The sequence below is a fragment of the Rhinatrema bivittatum genome, chromosome 5 (assembly GCF_901001135.1).
Source record: "Rhinatrema bivittatum chromosome 5, aRhiBiv1.1, whole genome shotgun sequence".
In the NCBI taxonomy this organism is placed as follows: domain Eukaryota; kingdom Metazoa; phylum Chordata; class Amphibia; order Gymnophiona; family Rhinatrematidae; genus Rhinatrema; species Rhinatrema bivittatum.
In genome coordinates, this window is record NC_042619.1 from 132,387,318 (window position 1) to 132,409,625 (window position 22,308).

At 45.5% G+C, this 22,308-nt stretch overlaps 1 protein-coding gene across 1 annotated transcript in view; it reads right to left on the bottom strand.

Moving 5' to 3' along the window:
* DGKH (diacylglycerol kinase eta) overlaps positions 1 to 22,308 on the bottom strand; it is a 735,022-nt gene that overhangs the window by 280,864 nt on the left and 431,850 nt on the right. Inside the window, 1 exon segment of the mRNA XM_029602950.1 lies at positions 6,919 to 7,025. Within this exon segment, the coding sequence (XP_029458810.1) occupies positions 6,919 to 7,025 (107 nt within the window).

The window sequence follows — 22,308 nt, forward strand, 5'->3', positions numbered from 1 at the left end:
CTGTCCCTATCTCAAAGCCAGTCAGCCTCAACTACCCCAAGCAACCTCCAGGCTTGGATGACTTCCCCCCTCCACCCTCTTCAGCCTCCAACCTCAACCATGCCCAGCCAGCCTTCAGCTTCAGAGCCTCCTCAGTCATCCTCCAGCCTCTGACTTCCCCTAGTCAGTCTCCAATCTCTGAAACCTTTAGCAAACCAGCCTCAGACTACCCCCAACCAGTCTCTTACCTGCCTACAGTAGTGTCTCTCTGGATCTGTCAGGAAAATTTTTGGAGTCAATGTAGTGTTTTTGGTATCTGTACTGGGCTGATAAGCAGAAGAGGTTTAGTAAGAAAACTTTCTAACGGCCTGAAAGAGAGACTTCTTTGTTCCCTGTGCGGGAACTGCAAGACGTCATCAGGGTCTGTCCTTGGTAATAAGCCTCCCAGTGAGCCCCTGTGCTAAGGACCAGATGAAAGTGTGAATCTGCCCACTTCTGCGGACAGATTCCCTCCCTAGTCCCCCCGACGCGGCAGGACGCCGCCAACTTCGTTGCCGTGGCCAGAAGGCCGTGGCTGCCCCCGTCCCGGCATGGCAGGCCTGATGCCATGCTGCTGCTCCTCCGTCGCAGCAGGGAGCCGCTCCTGGGGTCCTCGTTGGGCAGAGAGGCTGCCTCGCTTCTTCCTGCCTCCCCCGGCGTTCCTCTTCGCGGTCTGGAGGCCACCCCGAAGCCTGCCTCCGTGGCAGGGAGCCACTGCCGGCCTGCCCCCGCAGCCGGGAGCCACGACACCATCGACGGGGTCCTCATTCGGCAGCCTGGAGGCTGCCCCGGGGCCTGCCTGCGTTCCATCTGCCTTCCCTGCTCTGCCGCTGCAGAGCACAGGAGAGCGCCGCTGTCCATGGTCCTGCTTCTGCTTCAGCCTTCCTTTAGGCGCTGGCGCATGTCTCTTCACAGGATTTAAAGGGCCAGCCACAGGAAGTGTTGCTGGCTCCACCTCATGATGACTTCCTGCTCTAGCCCTATAAAAGGGATTCTTCGCCAGTCTCTCGACGCCTTTGGATCGGGTTCCACAGTTGCCTGTGTCTTCAGAATGGTCCAGGTCCTCCATGGTCTCCTTGCTTTGATGGCTTCGTGTTCAGTGTCTTCATGTTCCTTGTTCCCAGTCCTGGTGTGCTCGAGTCCGGATGTCCGTGTCTTCAGCTGTTTCCATGTTTCAGATGTTCCTTGTCCAGCTCTTCAGCGTCTTCAGGTTCCTGACGTCTCCTGTCCCTGTCTTCAGATGTCTTCAAGTTCCCGGTACCTGATGTTCCATGTCTTCGTGTTCCAGAGGTCCCTCGTCCAGGCTTCCTCATGTCTCAGCCTTCCTGGTGTTCCAGCCTTTCCTGATGTTTTGCTCCAGTGCCTTCCAAGTTTCCTCTGCTCCGGAGTCTTCATGACCTGCAGCTCCATGGTTCTCTGAGTGACACTTCTCCATCACTAGAGTTGCTGCAGGGGGATTGGTTCCCTGTACTCTGGAGTCGTCATGTCCTGCCAGCCCTTGTGGTGCTTCGGATGACATCTGGCTCCGAAGTGCTGCCTCGGCTGGATTCTTCCCTGCGCTTGTCCCACTCTCCGCGTGGTCTGTGACCAGCCTCCTCGGGCTGTGTAGGGTGTGCAGTGGGACAGGGTGGTCCGCGACCAGCCTATTGGGTCCGCCCATGAAGGTGGGTTGTGTAGGGCGCCCTGAGAGACAGTGCCAATATCTACCCTCCCAGCTCCTCGTCTTGTTTGGGATGCCGCTGCATCAAGTCCTTGCTAGTGATGCCCTCGACTGTGATGCCGCTGCATCGACCCTGGTCCATGATGTCGTAGCATCAGTCACTCGTCTGCGATGTCTTCGCATCAGTCTCTCGTCTGCGATGTCTTCGCATCAGTCATAGTCTCAAGTCTTCTATGCTCCAAGGACTCCATCTGCCCTCGTCCTCGTTCCGGCCTGCCGCCCATTGCCGTACCCAGCGGCAGGTCTGAAAGGGCTTGGAACGGTCGGAGGACTGTTCATCAATCAACATTGCGTTGTTGGTTGTCCGGGGTGTGCAGGTCTGGTTGAGGGTCAGACCTCGTATCCTAAGTCCTTGTGCCTTTCATGTCTTGCCATGTACCCATGCTCGCACCAGCTCACCTCCCATGGTTTGGCTTGGGGCTCCTCCCTGGGCCATGCCATGGCCCAAGGGCTCACAACCCTGTTTAGCGACGACTGCGCCTCCGTGCCTCGGAGCGTGATGGCCGACAAAGGTCGCGCTCGTAACAGAAAGGATACAGACAGGCTGGAGATGGTCCAAAGAAAGTTTACAAAAATGGTGTCCAGTCTATACCAAAAGCCATATAAAATGGGACTAAAGGACCTAGCTATATACTGTATACCTTAGAGGAAAGGAGACATGGGGAGAAATGATGGATAGTCAAATACCTGAAAATTATAATGCACAAAAACAAAGTTTTTTCAGAAGAAAATTGGTGTGAGGGTCCATGGAGTTAGACTCAGAAGCAACATCAGAACATATTTCTTCATGGAAAGTGTTGTAGATATATGAAATGGCTTTTCAGGGTAGTTGGTGGAAATAAAGACGGTAACTGAATTCAAGAAAGCATAGGGATCACTAGTTGCAAAGAAGTGAAGGGAAAGCCAGAGATGAACTTGGATCTATGACAATGCACAAGGAATGAAATTGGACAAACTACATTTATTTATTTAGATGTGCCTATTGCCTAACTGCCTTATCTGCTACCATAGTCTATATTCCTATAGAAAACTTCTAAAGCCATTGTTGAAGACTGCTGATTAACCTTTGGACCTGGAGGTCATACTATTCATAGTTTCCATTAAACTGAGAGTTGCCCGACATCAGACTATATCTCTGTGAGTTGTTGATTGCACCTGAGCATAAGCCAGATTAACTCTGACAAATATGGCCATAAAACTAAACACTGCCACTGACATCAAGAAAATTAGTTCAGTGCTGAATAGCACCTAACTCCAGTATTGGCAGAGGAACAATATATAACTGGAGCCGATAATAATTTAAATTTTGTAATTATGCTAGAGATAGACAAGCATATTCATGTAGCCCTGACTCATGCTAGAAGTGCTCAGGAACATTATTTCTTGAAATTAGCAGAGCCAACTATTCACCCTGGATTCTGAAAAACTTCCTTGCCTTCATTAATAAGATCATTTAAAAATTCTGACACAGTTCTTAACATTATTTCATCCCTGAGAAGTTTGCGCTGTCTGTACAGCTCACTATGGTAAAAATGTTTTTTCTTAATATCAATTTAAATTTTTTTCCATTTTTAACTTCAATTCTTCTATGCAATTCTGGTACAAAGTTCTTTCAAATACTGAGGACAGAAACAAGATTGTAAAAGAGATGGAAATCTCTTGAATCAGAGGCATTTCTCACTGCTGATACTATTGAAGAAATAAAACTTGGAGATCAGTGGTCCAAAATCTACAGGGAGCATGTCTTGTAGCAGAATGCATGTGAATTTTGCTACAATTACCAAAGAAGAAAAGCAAGAAGCAGAAACGATTTCATGATGACACGCTGAGGAATCATGTTATACCAGCTCTGAAAATGATCCAGAATCTTTATTTAGAAGGAATTTTTTTTCATTCAATTTTGGACAACATTATCTGTGAATATGAACTCAGATCCAAAGCAACCAATAACATGTTTTACATTCTGTTCAGTTCTAAAATATGTGACACCAGAGCCTGAAGAATTACACGAAGCTCCTAAGAGGATAATTTTCAAAGAAACTTCTGTGGGTAAAAATGTTTTACATGCAGAAATGGCCTTTTATAAAATTGTTCACCAAATATGTAGATAAATTTATGTGGACTGAAAGAAGGCATTCCCAGGGATTGGGTTGGGGGAAAGGTTCGCACATTTGTGCATACTTGTGGATTTTCAAAAGTATGCACATAAATTTTCAAGAAGATATCTTGTGCACATGTTAGCAGATGTAAGTGTATGAAAGTAGATTTAGTGAGATAATTTTCAAAGCGGTCTTATGTACATAAGTCTGCTTTGAAAAATTGGTATAACTTAAGCATATATTTAATGGCTAATATATGCATGATGTTACTGTTCATACCCCAGATCAGTCCAGATGCATGGGATGTACCCAGGCTCCCCTAAATTGGGCAGGAACCTGAAAGAACTGCTTGTAGCACATTCTCTGCAAAACCTGCTACTTCTGGTGCCTGAACATCCAGTCAGTAATACTTTGTGAAAGTGTGTAAATAAGACCAAGTTTCCACCCAACAGATCCCCTGCGGAGACTCCAACTGGCACTCAGCTCAACATGATGCCTGCACCCTAATAGAATAGGCCTGACACCCTTCAGGAATCAATACCCCTTGTACATCTGAAATGACACAATGGCATCCTATAGCCATCGAGCAAACGTGGCATTTGAAGAGTTGTTCTCTTTATACGTTCCCGCAAAACAAATGAAAAATAATTGGATTTATGAAAACTGTTGGTGACCTTTAAGTAGCACAACAGCACCTGATGGACATCCAACAAATGAAGCTCCCTCATACAGGGAACAGATGGGTCCAAATTCCAAAAATGAGGGAAGTTCCACTGACTGTCTAAGGTTGACGTCAGAGACCACCTTCGGTAAAAAGGAAGGCACCATGCACAAATACATCCCATCCTCCAAAAACTGAAGGAAAGGGTCTCTGCAAGATAATGCTTGCAAGACCAATTTAAACATAAGGTCCTTCAGTGATGCCCTCCTCAACAGCTTGAACAAGAGCCACAGAGAATCTGCAACACCTGATTAAGGTTCCATGAGACAAACAAGCTCCTCATCAGAGGATGCAAATGTTTCACTGCTTGAAGAAAATGGACTACATTCTGATGTGAAGACAGGGTTGACCAATGCACCTTCCCTTGGAAAAAGCTCCATGTTTACTAATGAGGATGTTGGGGAGATATCAGTTCTGGAAATGTTTTTCAAGGGTGATGAGTCAGATGCACTGAACCAGAGGCTTGCCACATCCCCTGCTGATCTCTGCCGGGAGCAGATGCAAGCTTGGTGCCGTGACCAAGCACCACTCACTAAGCAGCTCGCTCTCCCCCACATTTGGGCAGCTGACTTCTGACAGCACAGGAGTCCTGCCACCCAGGCATAACACAGCCCCTCCAGAGCTGATATGCCAACTACCACGCCCCAGATCTTCTGTATCATTCTTTCATAAATATTCTTTATTTTTTTAAAAGCTACAGAGCGAGAAGAAAGAAAAAGTCACTTCCCTGGTCTGACGCACTAAAGAACAGGCCATCGGTGGAGCAGGAGAAGAGGAGAGGCAGTGGAATGAGGGAGCCAGCACTACTGGCTTTCAACTCCCCCCTCACCAACTCCCTGCTTGTCCTCACTTGACCAGGAGAATAGCCCCCTAAGGGACCTAAATACGTCTGGGAGTAAACTGTCCATCAAACCAGTCAACTGCAGGTTTTGCACCTCTTCCATCTGCTGCAGACAGAGAAATACGGAGGGACTGCGGGTGGTACACTATCTTAAGTAGCACAGTGTCAGAAAGCTTTTCTTCTCTGTCTCCATCTGCTGGTTGGGAGGAAAAACCCCATGCGTCTGGACTGATCTGGGGAATGAACAGGAACTGCTTTTAGTTGCTGTGGAATGGGGTGTCCTGGGAGATCTGCAGTGAGACCAATTATCTGAAATTCAGAAAGCTAACTAAGGCATGGTTATTTACGTTAGTCTTTGAATAGGAGATGATCTTCTAGAGGGGTCTGTCAACTGGATGGGTGGTTAGAATCAGGGGGATGGAGAAGTACTATATTTTGCTTCTAGTTTTGCATGTCTTTTCGGAGGACTTAAGAGATTTTATTTTGTTAAAATGTATGATTATTATATATTTTGTTCCCACCCTGCTTTGATGCAGTTGAGAAAGATGGATTATCAAAATGGAATACATAAATAAATAAATACTTTCCTTCATAAAAGTTTCTGTGGTTCTGCTTTTATTCAGCTTATCTTTTGTGAGTTCCTCAAGCTGAGTCAGAAACAGGGCCCAACCCTTGATCAAACGTGCCTGGATATGCCCAATTCTATTAGCCATTTTCAATTACCCAACAATTTTTGTCTTGCCAGTCACCTGATAGCCTGGCTCTCTAAGAACTGAAGAGGCAGGCAAATGAATTCAAATCCTATCAGCTGAACACCCAGAATAAGTTTTAAAGCACAAAGGCAGAGTGACTTCCAGTGATATAGCCCCAGCCCTGTGAATAAATGGAAGACTAACTTCTCTCATTTTATGAACACCTGTTATTATATCATAAAGAGAAATAAAAGCAATGCTAAACACAAATAAAAACTAACCCTGATCAGCTTCTAATTGTTGTGGTTTCCTATTAGAATTTAAATTTTTTAGTTTATTCATTTTTTAACATGAATGTGACTATTCAACAACCTTTAATGTTGACATCAATTTAATGCTTTTAACATATTGTATCTAAACATAGCATGTCAATTTTATCATATTAAAATAATGTACCATTCAGACTTTGACCAAAAAAAAATCAAATCAAAGTGACAAAACCTATATTCGCAGAAACTATTTTGGCTCCCTTACAATTGTATCAATTAAATAAAAGCTATAATATCACTGATATAACATATCATTAGCATTAGCATTATTTTCACATCCTTTCATCAGTATCTTAACAATTAATGTATCAGAGCGTTGTGTATCACGAAAGGGGAATGGAAGAGGCTTCTTCAATAGGTAAACATGTATATTATTACTATCGAGATGTCTCACAGCATATTGATTCTTTGATCTATTCATTCTATTCTATGTAAAGTGATAATGCTATAAAACAATGTGCTGATTTGATAAAGCATCACTTATGAATATCTACTTACACCGTCCTCATCTTCTATAATGTCTTTCCCAATGGAGGCTAGAGTAGTCCATTTGCAGTTGTTTATTGCCCTTACTGCACAGCGTTTGTGAGCCTTGAACTTACAGACTAGGAAAAAAGACAAAAAGAATATTTTATGTGAAGCATTTTTGTCTGATAAAAAATTAAGAGGGATCGAGTGACCAATCAAACACCACAACCTCAGGACCCTACTGGTATGGCATTAACCTCAGTGTTTCTGCTTCACTTCATCCAAAAGCTTTACTACAAAAATAGATATGGTGTAAGAAAGAGGAAGGAAGGTCTGAATAAATATAACAGACAGATTTTCTTGACTCTTAATGAAACAGAGTAGAACAAATATTCCTTTTGAAGAAAACGTGATCACTGGGTCCAAACGTATTCTCATCAGATAATAATTATATGCTGGACATGGCTCAAAGTCCATAATTGTAGAACATCATGAGGTTGCTATTCAGCCGTGGACAATTCAGATAAGTTATCCAGATAACTTTAAAGGGATATTTTGTGGATTGGCTCTGTCACTGAATATACTAAAATAAATCAGAGGTATCCAGATAAGATTATCTTTATAACTTTAGGACTCCCTTGTAGCATGACCAGACTAATCTGGTTACGTTATCTAGCTAAGTTTGGGCTTATCCAAAACATCCCCAATATGCTCAAGTAGGTTTAATCTACATTCATAGTGGAAGAAAATGTAAAAACCATGGTTTGTCTGGCTAAGCCCCTAATTTAACTGGACAAACCATTTGAATATGGACCTCCATCATTTTTAACAATAAGCAAACTACAAACTTCTGTAGAGGCCCCCCTGGTCTCCACTAGATGGCCCTAGATCTCTTAGTGGGAGAGACTATTTCCTTGCAGCACCTCCCCTGAGGTTGGCTGTGAATGGGTTCTCCTTAGTTACTTGGGGGGGGGGGGGGGCTAGCAGCTTAGAGAGTGTGGTCATTTTGAGTTGGTTTCTGAGGAAGGAAGAGCTGGGTTCAGGAGTTGGAGGAGATCTATGCAGTGTACTTTGCCTATTTAGGGTCTGCCTCTGTTTTGAGAGAAGGACTTTATGGCACTGTTGGACAGTTTTGTCTGAGTTTTGCTGGGGTGAGACCTTGGTTCCAAATGGTGAGGTATAATCGCTGTATCCAATGTCCAGGGATGAGAAGATCTGCCTGTCATTTCCCCTGCAGTAGAGGTGCAGCAATGACTTATCACCATCAGAGCGTTTTTGGACTGTGAGAGTTTTGGCCCATTTTTGGTTGTGAGGAGGTTGTGTGCCACTCTCCTCACTGAAGAGTGTGGGTATATTAGTCTGGGTTTTTTCAAGAATTGATCTTTCCTCCCGAGAGGTCTCAAGCACAGAGGAATTCAGATAGAAGCAGGAATTTTCGGAGTCCTGCCACAGGACTTCATCCAGTAGCCCAGGACATAGGCTGGGTACCAAAGACTGAGAAGTGAGACTCCGGAAGGAATTTTCCACTTCTAAGGGGAGCCCTGCACTGAGTAAGACTTATCACTGGTGGCTGGGACTCTTATGCAATCAGTACAGGAGTGGTAAGATAAATCCCAGGGAACCTGAGCTCAGCAACACCTACACAGAAATAGACCCATTAACAGTTGTAACTTCACACAGTTTTAGATTGCTTGGACACTGAGTTATGTTTTTGAAAGAATCAGTAAAAGTTTTCTTTTTAACACCATAGTACTTTGTCATGTCTGTGTCCCTGTAGCACAGGATCACTGAACCTCCATAAAGAGTTAGAGATGCACACACCTAAAGGAAAGGAACCACACCACTGCCTGGGCCAAGAAGACCTGCTTTCATCCCTACAGAAAGAACTCAAACCTTGGGGACAATCAGAAGGGGAGTGAGAATTGATGGAGACAGATCCAGAAAATTAAATTTTTTGTGTTCCCATGGGAACAGTCAACCCCCATGGAAAAAGAGTTACATGTCAAAAGCAGGAAATCAAAACATATTTGAGCTGGTATATTAAAACTGCCAAGTCAAACGTACTAACAAAAAGCATTAACTAGTGGAAATGTGCTGTTTTTGGCTTGAATGTTATTTTTTTAATACAAAAAAAATCACAAATAAAATGTGTTCCAACACTGAAAGTAAAACAATGGAATATAATTAAATACATCCAATTATGTGACAAACAAAATTAGGGCAAAAAATAATAGGATCTTTGTCAGGGAGCTCATTGGCAAGCAAATAAATTCTTCAGGCTAATAAAACAAACATAATTAAATGAGGTAGGTGCAGGATCTTCTTTTTCTCTGATTTTCTCTTTATCTGTCCCATGAGGCTATTTCGCAAGCACAGTGGCATTTGATTATCTGCTCTGAAAAAATTTGCGATCATGTGCAGTTCAAACATCGATCTTCCTTCAATTGTTTTGTTTAATTGTACAGGCTTTTGCTGAAGCAAATTTATTTTGTTAGGGAATCTTCAATGGTACTCTGATTACTATTAAGGACATTTTTTTATTTGGCAACCTTTTACCTGAATGAAAGGTGAATTTTGAACAGTAAAGCAGAGTTGCTTAAGAACATAAGAACATAAGAAATTGCCATGCTGGGTCAGACCAAGGGTCCATCAAGCCCAGCATCCTGTTTCCAACAGAGGCCAAAACCAGGCCACAAGAACCTGGCAATTCCCCAAACACTAAGAAGAACCCATGCAACTGATGCAATTAATAGCAGTGGCTATTCTCTAAGAAAAATTGATTAATAGCCATTAATGGACTTCTCCTCCAAGAACTTATGCAAACCTTTTTTGAACCCAGCTACACTAACTGCACTAACCACATCCTCTGGCAACAAATTCCAGAGCTTTATTGTGCGTTGAGTGAAAAATAATTTTCTCCGATTAGTCTTAAATGTGCTACTTGCTAACTTCATGGAATGCCCCCTAGTCCTTCTATTATTGTAACAGGTGTTCTCACAGGACAGCAGGATGTTAATCCTCCTGTTGCATCCATCGCTGCTCGACGCCCTCACTCCGCCCTCCTTACCACTGTGGCGACTCCCTCTGGGCCTGATGGACGGTTGCTGCAGTGGTGTCTTCTTCCCGTTTTCATCCGGCGTTCCCTGAGCGGCACGACGCTGTGGATCCGCCAAGTTCTAGATGACGTAGGATGCGGCACGCGCTCCGAATGATGTACCAGCAATGGCGCGAACCTCGGGGGCGTCCCCCTGAACTGACGTCATCCGCTTCCAATATAAAAGGTCTCAGAAATTGCTAACGGATCGAGTTAGCAAAGGGTTTCGCTACCTAAGCTACTCTGCCTCCTCGGACTTACCAGGGGTACCCGCTCCTTGGGGGCCTCGCTCTCTTTTCTCTATTTCAGATTGCCGATGGGAACCGGTACTCGCTCCTCGAGGGCCCATGTTCCTGAGCACTCTGAAGATTCTCTACTGCCTGGAAGCTATCACAGATACAGACAACTGTGAGTTACCATCGCTCTCTCAGAGCTTTCCCTGGAACCAGGTACTCGCTCCTCGAGGGCCTAACCCTTTCCAGCTACTGAGCTTTCTAAAGACCTTATGTGAGATCTGTCATCCAGTTCTGGCTATGAACACAGCATACCTGTCTACTCACTATCTATAGTTTCTCTACAGCTCAGCAACCCTGGGATTACGGTTCCAGTACCTGAGGGACTTCAGCTCTGCCGGGCATAGCAGCTCACTACTGCCACTTCTGGTGGTTCTACTAACCTGTCTAATAAAAGAATTATCTGTGTGTCTCCATACTCAAGCCTAGCCGGTGATTCCTCCCAGGATATCCTCCTGGGGGTGCAGTCATCTGCCATCGGCCCAAGGATTCACCTATCTACATTCCTCTACAGCTGAGTGTCCTCTCCAAGCACTCCACTAGTAACAGATGGCTATTCCTTTCCTACCAGGAGTCTTCAGCAACAGATTCATTAACAGTTTGTTACTACTCCTTCTACAGGAGCAGATTCCTACAGATTGCCAACTCCGTATGTAGATTCATAACAGCCTGCTAACTCCTTCTCCTTCAGGAGCTAGTACACAATAGAAATGTGAATCGGAACTGGAATCGGTTCGGATTCCGGTTCTGATTCACATCGTGGGTTTTTTTTCATCCGGCCCGATCGCGGTTTTGTTTATCGGCTGCGCCCGAGCCGATAAACAAAAAACCCAACCCGACCCTTTAAAACTAATCCCTTAGCTTCCCTCACCCTCCCGACCCCCCAAAAACTTTTTACAGGTACCTGGTGGTCCAGTGAGGGTCCCAGGAGCAATCTCCCGCTCCTGGGCCGTCGGCTGCCACTAATCAAAATGGCGCCGATGGCCCTTTGCCCTTACCATATGACAGGGTATCCGTGCCATTGGCCGGCCCCTGTCACATGGTAGGAGCACTGGATGACCCGTGCCATTTTTAAAGATCGCTCCCGGGACCCCCACTGGACCACCAGGTACCTGTAAAATGTTTTTGGGGGGGTCTGGAGGGTGGGGGAAGCTAAGGGATTAGTTTTAAAGGTCGGGGTGGGTTTAGGGGTTATTTTTGTGTGCCGTTTTTCCCGCCCTCCCCCAAAATGATAAGAGAAACCCCACGAACAATATTGTGGGGTTTTCCTATCGTTTTGGGGGAGCCCCCGATTTCTGACGATTTTGAAAATATCGACGATATTTTCAATCATCCGAAGCCCGATTCACATCCCTAGTACACAACAGATTGCGACTCCTAGCTCTAACACAGAGCTTTCCTAACAAGATTGTTAACTCCTCCCCTTCATAGGAGTTTAACCATAACAGATTGCTAGCTCTTCCCTCCAGAGGAGCTCGCACATAACAGATTGCTAACTCCTCCCCTCTCAGGGGTCGAAGCATAAGAGATTGCTAACTCCCTAGCAGATCCCTCAACACCTCACATATGGGTGTCATCATCAGGATGGAGCCCTGTCACGGAACACTTTTGTCAAAGTTTCTAGAACTTTCACTTGGCACACTGGGCATGCCCAGCATGCCCCTAACCCTGCATCCAGTAGGGGTCCCCCTTCAGTCTCGTTTGTAGTAAAAGTATGAGCAAAAAATAAAATAATAAATTTTATCGAATCCAACTCCGCAGGGTGGCAGGTGGGTTTCGTGAGGACTAATATCCTGCTGTCCTGTGAGAACACCTGTTACAGGTAAGCAATTCTGTTTTCTCACAGGACAAGCAGGATGGTAGTCCTCACATATGGGTGAATAGCGAGCTGAGGATGCCCGAGTAAATGTACCAAAAGCACCCAAAGACGTATAACAGGCACAACAACAGGGGTGGGTTTGGATAGGAGGGCTTCCTGAAAACCCCAGTGGGTCGTTGGAAGGAAGTTGGGATGTTAAGCTGAGAATAAATTGCGCAGAACAGACTGGCCAAAAATGGAATCTTGCTTGTCAGCCTTGTCAAGGCAAAAATGAGCTGCAAAGGTATGGAGAGAACTCCATGTAGCAGCCCTACATATATCAGTGAGAGGCACAGAACAGAAGTGCGCAAGTGATGTTGCTATAGCCCTTATAGAGTGTGCTTTTATGCGCTCTTGTAGCGGAAGGCCTATTTGCTGGTAGCAGAAGGAAATACAGTCCTCTAGCCAGGAGGAGAGGGTCTGTTTTCTCACCGGAATTCCTAGCTTTTTTTTATCGAAGGAGACAAACAGCTGGGTGGACTTCCTATGGACTGCAGTGCGCTCCAAATAAAAGGCTAGGGCACGTTTGCAGTCCAAGGAATGCAGCGCTCACTCACCTGGGTGAGAGTGGGGTCTTGGAAAGAAAGTAGGCAGTATAATGGATTGATTTAAGTGAAATTCAGATACTACCTTTGGTAAAAATTTAGGGTGAGTGCGAAGTACCACTCGATCATGAAGAAATTTTGTGTAAGGTGGGTATGTTACCAGTGCCTGTAGTTCACTGAATCTGCGAGCTGACATTATAGCTAGGAGAAATCGCATTTTCCAAGCTGGATAACGTAGCTCGCATGAGTGGAGAGGCTCAAATGGAGGTTTCATGAGCTGTGCTAATACCACATTAAGGTCCCAAGAAGGGGCCAGAGGACAAAGTAGGGGCTTTAAATGTAGTAAGCCCCTCATAAAACGTGCCACTAACTGTTGTGTCGATATCGAGACATCCCCTATACTATTATGGAAAGCGGCCACCATGCTGACATGAACCCTAATGGAGGAAGTTTGTAGACCAGACTCCGACAAGTGCCAGAAGTAGTCTAGGAACTTCATTGTGGAGCAGGTAAATGGATCTATGTCCTTTGATGTGCACCATAAGGAAAACCTTTTCCATTTGGAATGATAAGATTTCCTAGTAGAAGGAGTTTGTGAAGCTATGAGGACTTGGGATACCGAGTCCGAGAGGTTGAGTGCTTGAAGAATTAGCCTTTCAACATTCAGGCTGTCAGCAACAGGGCATGGAGGTTGGGTTGGCGCAGACGTCCGCAGTACTGAGTGATCAGCAACGGGTCTGTCCCCAGGAGAGTTTGTTGACGGACTAGAGGTCGCGAAGGATGGGAAACCACACCTGTAGTGGTCAGTGAGGGGCTATGAGAATCATTAAGCCCTTGTCCTTCCGTAACTTCACAAGAGTTTTGCTGATGAATGGAAGTGGAGGGTACGCATATAGGAGACCCCTTGACCACGAGAGAGCGAAAGCATCCCTTGGTGGTGTCCTGTAGCTGCGATGTAGCGAGCAAGCATTCTCTAGTTTGCAGTTGTGAATGGACGCAAAAAGATCTATGTGTGGATAACCCCACCATTGGAAAATTTTCTCTGCTACAGTGGAGCTTAGGTACCATTCGTGAGGATGAAAGGTCCAACTCAACTTTCTGCAAGAACATTGTCTACGCCTGCCAGGTAGGTCGCTTTCAGAAACATAGAGTGGGAAAGAGCCCAGGCCCATATCTGTGCTACTTCTTGACATAACAGGTATGAACCCGTTCCGCCTTGTTTGTAGATGTACCACATCGTTATCTGATGTCTGTTTGAATCAGAATTGTCTTGTTGAATAGGCAATCCCGAAAAGCCATCAGGGCATACCTGATTGCTCTGAGCTCCAGAAAATGTATCTGGTGCTGTGATTCTGCTGCAGACCAGGTTCCCTGAGTTCCCGATGACATGGGCACCCCAACCGAGGTTGGAAGCATCCGATGTCAATGTTATTTGAGGTTCTGGAGATTGAAAGTGTTGTGTAGGTGGCCTCAAAAGGCCTTGCATTCTGTTGCACTAGGGGTGTTTTAGTGTGCCCTTGGGCCTCCGCCCCACCCCAGACGGATCCAGGACCAAACTGAGGGTTGACGGCGTATTCCACCATGGCAGACAGTCTTACCCTCCCCGCCAGGCCTGCAAGCTCCCAAGGCCAACAACAGGATGATGTTGGAATGTGAATTGTCCTCCGACCATTCCGAGCCCTTTCGGACCTGCCGCTTAGATCGGCATGGAGCAGCAGGCCAGGCCTGAGGATGAGGGCAGACGGGCCTTGACACGAAGACATGACACCAAGATCGATGCTACGGCATCGCAGATGAAGACATGACACCAAGGCTGATGCAGACGGCATCAGAGACGAGGGCTGGAATAAGACATGACACCAAGGTAGTTGAGGACATGACACCAAGGCTGATGCGAAGACATCACGGACCAATGGTCGATGCAACGGCATCCCGGACCAGGGTCAATGCGATGACATCAGGAACAAGACGTTGACAAGACACCAAGACTGATGCAACGGCATCCAGGACGAGATGAGGAACTTGACGAAGAGGAGGACTGGAAGGCTCATCTGCATACTGCTCCCAGCATCCCACGGGAGAGGAGTCCAGAAGTCACTGCAAGCGATCCAGGGATTGACGTCCATAGCCCAGCTTCCAGAGGCTCCGCAATCCTTTGCAGTAGAGGAGGACCGGAAGCACTCGCCATTAGGCGCGCGAATCTCAAAACCTTCCATTAACTGACTGAAGATTAATTTAACGGTGATTAAAGAGGGTTGGTATGTATTAGGGATGTGAATCGTTTTTTGACGATTTAAAATATCGTCCGATATATTTTAAATCGTCAAAAATCGTTAGAGGCGACATATAATAGGAATTCCCCCGATTTATCGTCAAAAATCGTAAATCGGGGGAAGGGGGAGGGCGGGAAAACAGGCACACTAAAACAACCCTAAAACCCACCCCGACCCTTTAAAATAAATCCCCCACCCTCCCGAACCCCCCCAAAATGTCTTAAATTACGTGGGTCCAGTGGGGGGGTCCCGGTGTGATCTTCCACTCTCGGGAACGACCTCCTGCACTCGAATCGTGTTGCCGTATTGCAAAATGGCCATACGGCCGGTGCCATTTTGCAATACAGCAACACGATTCGAGTGCAGGAGGTCGTTCCTGGACCCCCGCTGGACTTTTGGCAAGTCTTGGGGGGGTCAGGAGGCCCCCCCAAGCTGGCCAAAAGTCCCTGGGGGTCCAGCGGGGGTCCGGGAGCGATCTCCTACGCTCGTGACGTCGGGGGACAGGAACCAAAATGGCGCCGGCGCCATTTCTATCAACGCACCCGTGGCCCGAGAGTGGAAGATCACACCGGGACCCCCCCACTGGACCCCAGGTAATTTAAGAGATTTTGGGGGGGTTCGGGAGGGTGGGGGATTTATTTTAAAGGGTCGGGGTGGGTTTTAGGGTTGTTTTAGTGTGCCGGTTTTCCCGCCCTCCCCCAATTTACGATTTACACGATATTTAAAAAAACAAAACCGCGACGATCCGATTCCCTCCCCCCCCAGCCAAAATTGATCGTTAAGACGATCGATCACACGATTCACATCTCTAGTATGTATAGCTTTCAGAAAGTTTTGGGCTTATAAAAGTTTGGTGAAAGGTGAAATTAAGGGATATATTCTTTAGAGTTTGTGTGTGTCTGAGGTAATAAGCAAGCCAGAGATAGTTAATTCTAGTGCCTGTCTTTCCCACCCACTCAACCCTTGATTTTTAGGCACGAGACACTTTCTCATTAAAAATCAATCAGGGTTTATCTAAATCATATTATTTTGCCAGCCCTTACTGAAAGTTTAATCATCCCCTTGTAGGACACTAGCTGATTAATTAGTAAATTCACCTGTAAATTTAAACCACTCATTTCAACTCCCTTAGTATCCTAAACTTAACTAGGAACTCAATAAAACTAAGATGAAGGCAGCAGTCCAGCAGCAAGAGGGGGGCTTTCCAGTCTTTTGCATTGAGTGTCACATGTATGATTTTTGTCCCGCAGGTGAGAGATTATATGTGTGCACTCGGTGCAAAGAGCTCCTGGCTCTCAGGGAATGAGTCCGATCTCTGGAGGCTAGAGTAGCAGACTTGAAGGAGCTGAGGGAGACAGAGAGGTACATTGATGAGACCTTCAGGGACATAGTAGCCAAGTCCCAAATCCAGTCTGGCAGCCCTAGTGCTGCCTTGGATCAGAAAGGTCTCCCAGTAGGGGAACATCACCCTAGTGTAGCAGGAAGTGATCCTGTAGCAAGGACCTGCTCTCCAGGTGATGTTTTGTCCTCTCGCACCGAGGACAAGTCTCCCAGGGCTACTGCCCAGGAGGGAAGGGTTAGGCCGGCCATCATAGTTGGTGATTCGATTATTAGAAATGTAGATAGCAGGGTGGCTGGTCGACGTGAGGACCGCCTGGTAACTTGCCTGCCTGGTGCGAAGGTGGCAGACCTCACGCATCACCTAGATAGAATTATATACAGTGCTGGGGAGGAACCGGCTGTCGTGGTACATGTGGGTACCAACGACATAGGAAAATGTGGGAGAGAGGTTCTGGAAGCTAAAATCCAGAACCTCCAGGGTGGCATTCTCTGAAATGCTTCCTGTTCCACGTGCAGGTCCCCAGAGTCAAGCAGAGCTCCAGAGTTTCAATGCGTGGATGAGACGATGGTGCAGGGAAGAGGGATTCAGCTTTGTAAGGAATTGGGGAAACCTTTGGGGAAAGGGGAGACTTTTCTGAAAGGATGGGCTCCACCTTAACCAGAGTGAAACCAAGCTGCTAGCACTAACTTTCAAAAAGGAGATAGAGCAGCTTTTAAACTAGAACAAGGGGGAAAGCCGACAGTCACTCAGCAGTGCATGGTTCGGAGCAATGTATCCTTGAAGGATACTAATGAAACAGGAGAGTTAGGGCATCCTAACAGAGAGGTTCCATTAAAAGCAAACATAGTCCATATGCCTATATGTAAAAAAATCACCAAAGCTAATGATTTCCGAATTATCCCAAACAACTGAAAAGCAGGTTGTTAAAACAAACAAAAAACACACTTTGAAATGTCTGTATGCCAATGCCAGAAGTCTAAGAAGTAAGATGGGAGAGTTAGAGTGTATAGCAGCAAATGATGAGATTGACATAATTGGCATCACAGAAACTTGGTGGAAGGAGGATAACCAATGGGACAGTGCTATATCAGAGTACAAATTATATCGCAATGATAGGGAGGATCAACTTGGCGGGGGTGTGGCACTTTATGTCCGGGAGGGTATAGAGTCCAACAGGATAAAGATCATACAAGAGACTTAATACTCAGTAGAATCTATATGGGTAGAAATCCCAGAGTATAGTGATAGGAGTATACTACCGTCCACCTGGACAAAATGGTCAGACAGATGATGAAATGCTAAGAGAAATCAGGGAAGCAAACCAATTTGGCAGTGCAATAATAATGGGAGATTTCAATTACCCCAATATTGACTGGGTAAATGTAACATCAGGACTTGCTAGAGATATAAAGTTCCTGGATGTAATAAATGATTGCTTCATGGAGCAATTTGTTCAGGAACCAAAAAGAGAGGGAGCTATTTTAGATTTCTTAGTGGAACACAGAATTTGGTGAGAGAGGTAACGGTGGTGGGGCCACTTGGCAACAGTGATCATAACATGATCAAATTTAAACTAATAACTGGAAGGGGGACAATAAGTAAATCTGCAGCTCTAACACTAAACTTTCAAAAGGGAAACTTTGATAAAATGAGGAAAATAGTTAGAAAAAAACTAAAAGGTGCAGCTGCAAAGGTTAAGAGTGTTCAACAGGCTTGGACACTGTTTAAAAATACAATCCTAGAGGCACAGTCCATATCTATTCCACGCATTAAGAAAGGTGAAAGGAAGGCAAAACGATCACCATCATGGTTAAAAGGTGAGGTGAAAGAGGCTATTTTAGCCAAAAAATCATCCTTCAAAAATTGGAAGAAGGATCCATCTGAAGAAAATAGGATAAAACATAAGCATTGTCAAGTTAAGTGTAAAACATTGATAAGGCAGGCGAAGAGAGAATTTGAAATGAAGTTGGCCATAGAGGCAAAAACTCATAATAAAAACTTTTTAAAATATATCCAAAGCAAGAAACCTGCGAGGGAGTCTGTTGGACCATTAGATGACTGAGGGGTTAAAGGGGCTCTTAGGGAAGATAAGGCCATTGCAGAAAGACTAAATGAATTCTTTGCTTCCGTGTTTACTAATGAGGATGTTGGGGAGATACCAGTTCCGGAGATGGTTTTCAGGGGTGATGAGGCAGACAAACTGAACGAAATCACTGTGAACCTGGAAGATGTAGAAGGCCAGGTTGACAAACTAAAGAGTAGCAAATCACCTGGACCGGATGGTATGCATCCTAGGGTACTAAAGGAACTCAAAAATGAAATTTCTGATCGATTACTTAAAATTTGTAACCTATCATTAAAATCATCCATTGTACCTGAAGACTGGAGGGTGGCCAATGTAACCCCAATATTTAAAAAAGGCTCCAGGGGCGATCCGGGTAACTATAGACCAGTGAGCCTAACTTCAGTGCCAGGAAAAATTGTGGAAACTATTCTCAAGATCAAAATCGTAGAGCATATAGAAAGACATGATTTAATGGAACACAGTCAACACGGATTTACCCAAGGGAAGTCTTGCCTAACAAATCTCTTCACTTTTTTGAAGGGGTTAATAAACATGTGGATATAGGTGAACCGGTAGATGTAGTGTATTTGGATTTTCAGAAGGCGTTTGACAAAGTCCCCCATGAGAGGCTTCTACGAAAACTAAAAAGTCATGGGATAGGAGGCAATGTCCTTTCGTGGATTACAAACTGGTTAAAAGACAGGAAACAGAGAGTAGGACTAAATGGTCAATTTTCTCAGTGGAAAAGGGTAAACAGTGGAGTGCCTCAGGGATCTGTACTTGGACCGGTGCTTTTCAATATATATATAAATGATCTGGAAAGGAATACGACGAGTGACGTTATCAAATTTGCAGATGACACAAAATTATTCAGAGTAGTTAAATCACAAGCAGACTGTGATACATTACAGGAGGACCTTGCAAGACTGGAAGATTGGGCATCCAAATGGCAGATGAAATTTAATGTGGACAAGTGCAAGGTGTTGCATATAGGGAAAAATAACCCTTGCTGTAGTTACACGATGTTAGGTTCCATATTAGGAGCTAGCACCCAGGAAAAGGATCTAGGCATCATAGTGGATAATACTTTAAAATCGTCGGCTCAGTGTGCTGCAGCAGTCAAAAAAGCAAACAGAATGTTAGGAATTATTAGGAAGGGAATGGTTAATAAAACGGAAAATGTCATAATGCCTCTATATCGCTCCATAGTGAGACCACACCTTGAATACTGTGTACAATTCTGGTCGCCGCATTTCAAAAAAGATATAGTTGCAATGGAAAAGGTACAGAGAAGGGCAACCAAAACGATAAAGGGGATGGAACAGCTCCCCTATGAGGAAAGGCTGAAGAGATTAGGGCTGTTCAGCTTGGAGAAGAGACGGCTGAGGGGGGATATGATAGAGGTCTTTAAGATCATGAGAGGTCTTGAATGAGTAGATGTGACTCGGTTATTTACACTTTCGAATAATAGAAGGACTAGGGGGCATTCCATGAAGTTAGCAAGTAGCACATTTAAGACTAATCGGAGAAAATTCTTTTTCACTCAACGCACAATAAAGCTCTGGAATTTGTTGCCAGAGGGTGTGGTTAGTGCAGTTAGTGTAGCTGGGTTCAAAAAAAGTTTGGATAAGTTCTTGGAGGAGAAGTCCATTAACGGCTATTAATCAAGTTTACTTAGGGAATAGCCACTGCTATTAATTGCAACAGTAACATGGGATCTTCTTAGTGTTTGGATAATTGCCAGGTTCTTGTGGCCTGGTTTGGCCTCTGTTGGATACAGGATGCTGGGCTTGATGGACCCTTGGTCTGACCCAGCATGGCAATTTCTTATGTTCTTATGAAGTCCAAACGAGATAAGAGATTGGGCGGAAGGACATTGGCACTGTCTCTCAGGGCGCCCTACTCAGCCCACCTTCACAGGCGGACCCAATGAGTTGGTCGCGGACCACCCTGTCCCACTGTGCGCCCTACACAGCCCGAGGAGGCTGGTCACGGACCACGCTGAGAACGGGACGAGTGCAGGGAAGAATCCAGCCGAGGCAGAACTTCGACGACGGAGCCAGATGTCATCCGGAGCTCCACAAAGGCTGGCAGGTCAGGAAGTTCAGGAGCACAGGGACCGGAGTCCACTGCCATCATCTCCCAAGACGAAGAAGCGTCACCTGGAGATCCCACGGCCGGCAGGACGGAAGGCTCAAGAGCACTGAAGACACAGGAGCAAGACACCAAGGAACCTGGGACATCAGGGAGCAGAAGATCAAGACAAGACAACAGGACACCTGGACGAGGACCTCAGGCACAAAGACTTGACATGATGAGAAGATGAGACGAAGAGGAGCTCCACGAAGAAGACCTGACAGAGCTCTGGCAGGCAGGAGCCTCCAGAGTGAAGTAACTCCGATGCAAGGCGAAGACTGAAGTAACGGAGCAGCCCTTTATAGGGCTGGAGCAGGAAGTCCAATCATAGGTGGGGCAAGCACACTTCCTGTGTCTGGCCCTTTAAATTCAGAAGAGAGACGTGCGCCGGCGCCTAAGGGAGGAAGCAGGAACAAGCTGTGCAGGACCGCGGACAGCAGCCTGCACCGACGTCAGACGCCAGAGACGCAGGGCTGGGCCTGGAGGCAGGCCCCGAAGACAGCAGCGGCTCCGGCCGCTGCAGGAGGCCCCAAGGGCGGCTCCAGCCGTCAATCCAGGCTGGGGCTAGCGGCCTCCGGCCACGAAGATGTTCGTGGCATCTATGGCGGCTCTGTGTCGTGAAGAAAGCATGAAGCGCGGCTCCTGGGCCGCGATGAATGCAGGAAAGTCCACGGCTCCAGCCGCATAGTGAAGGCCCGACATCAGCGGCCACAGCCGTGTCAGGAAGAAGCATGGAAGGTGAGTGGAGCCTGCTCGCGGGGGAACCCGCGGGCAGCGATTCTTAACAGTACCCCCTCCTCAAAGCCCCCTCCTCAAACCTCCTATCAACAGTTCGAGGATAAGGGTAGCAGTCCATACCAGATGGAGGCATTCGAGGGTTTAAAAAATGGAAGCTGGTATATCCGGGGACAGCATGAAACATGCGCGTGTCCGGGAACCATGTGCACACGGACACCCGCGTGTTTCTTTTAAAATATATCTTATAGGGTACAAAATTTCCAAAGGCACAGGTTACATTAAAGTGTCTGTCTTTTTCAACAGACATAGTTTTAAACTATTATTTGCAACTCTTATTTGTGTATGAATCAAATAATTTTCCAGATTTTCTCATTGGCTTCTTTGCTGATATTAGATCACAGACAAACAGGTAGATGACTGGACAAATGGATGGACATGACCTGTCCCTAAGATGTTCTTTTTTTCCTTTTGTAAAGAATGCCTACAAATCATGACATTTTTAGTTGCTTTATGGATTCATATGATTTTTCTTTTTTTTACACTTCTGAGAGTTTGTCCAATGAAAAATCAATGTCAGTAAGTTTCTTACAAACTAACAGTATAAAAGTTTACATTTTAAGGGCTCCATATTTAGAGGCATTTAGCACGACAACTGATTAGTTATCTGGCTACATGATTAATTTTAAATATTTTGAGCACTTATCTAGCTAAACTTTTGCCAGATATCTCATTATCCAGCTAAAGTTTAGCCAGATAACGTAGTGACATTCCGGGGGCATTTCTGGGAGGAGATAGGTTAGCTGGATAAGCTATCTGGCTAACTCTGGTTGTACCGTGCAGCAGTCCTAAAGTTAGATAGATAAACTTATCCAGCTATATTTAAGATCTCTGGCTATATTCAATAGTGTGACTATGCCACTGAATATCATACAAACATAGAAATGACGGCAGAAGAAGACCAAATGGCCCATCCAGTCTGCCCAGCAAGCTTTCACACTTTTTTAAAAAAAAAATTTTCTCATACTTATCTGTTAGTGAATACATTTATCTGGCTAACTCTGCAACCCGCCAATGAC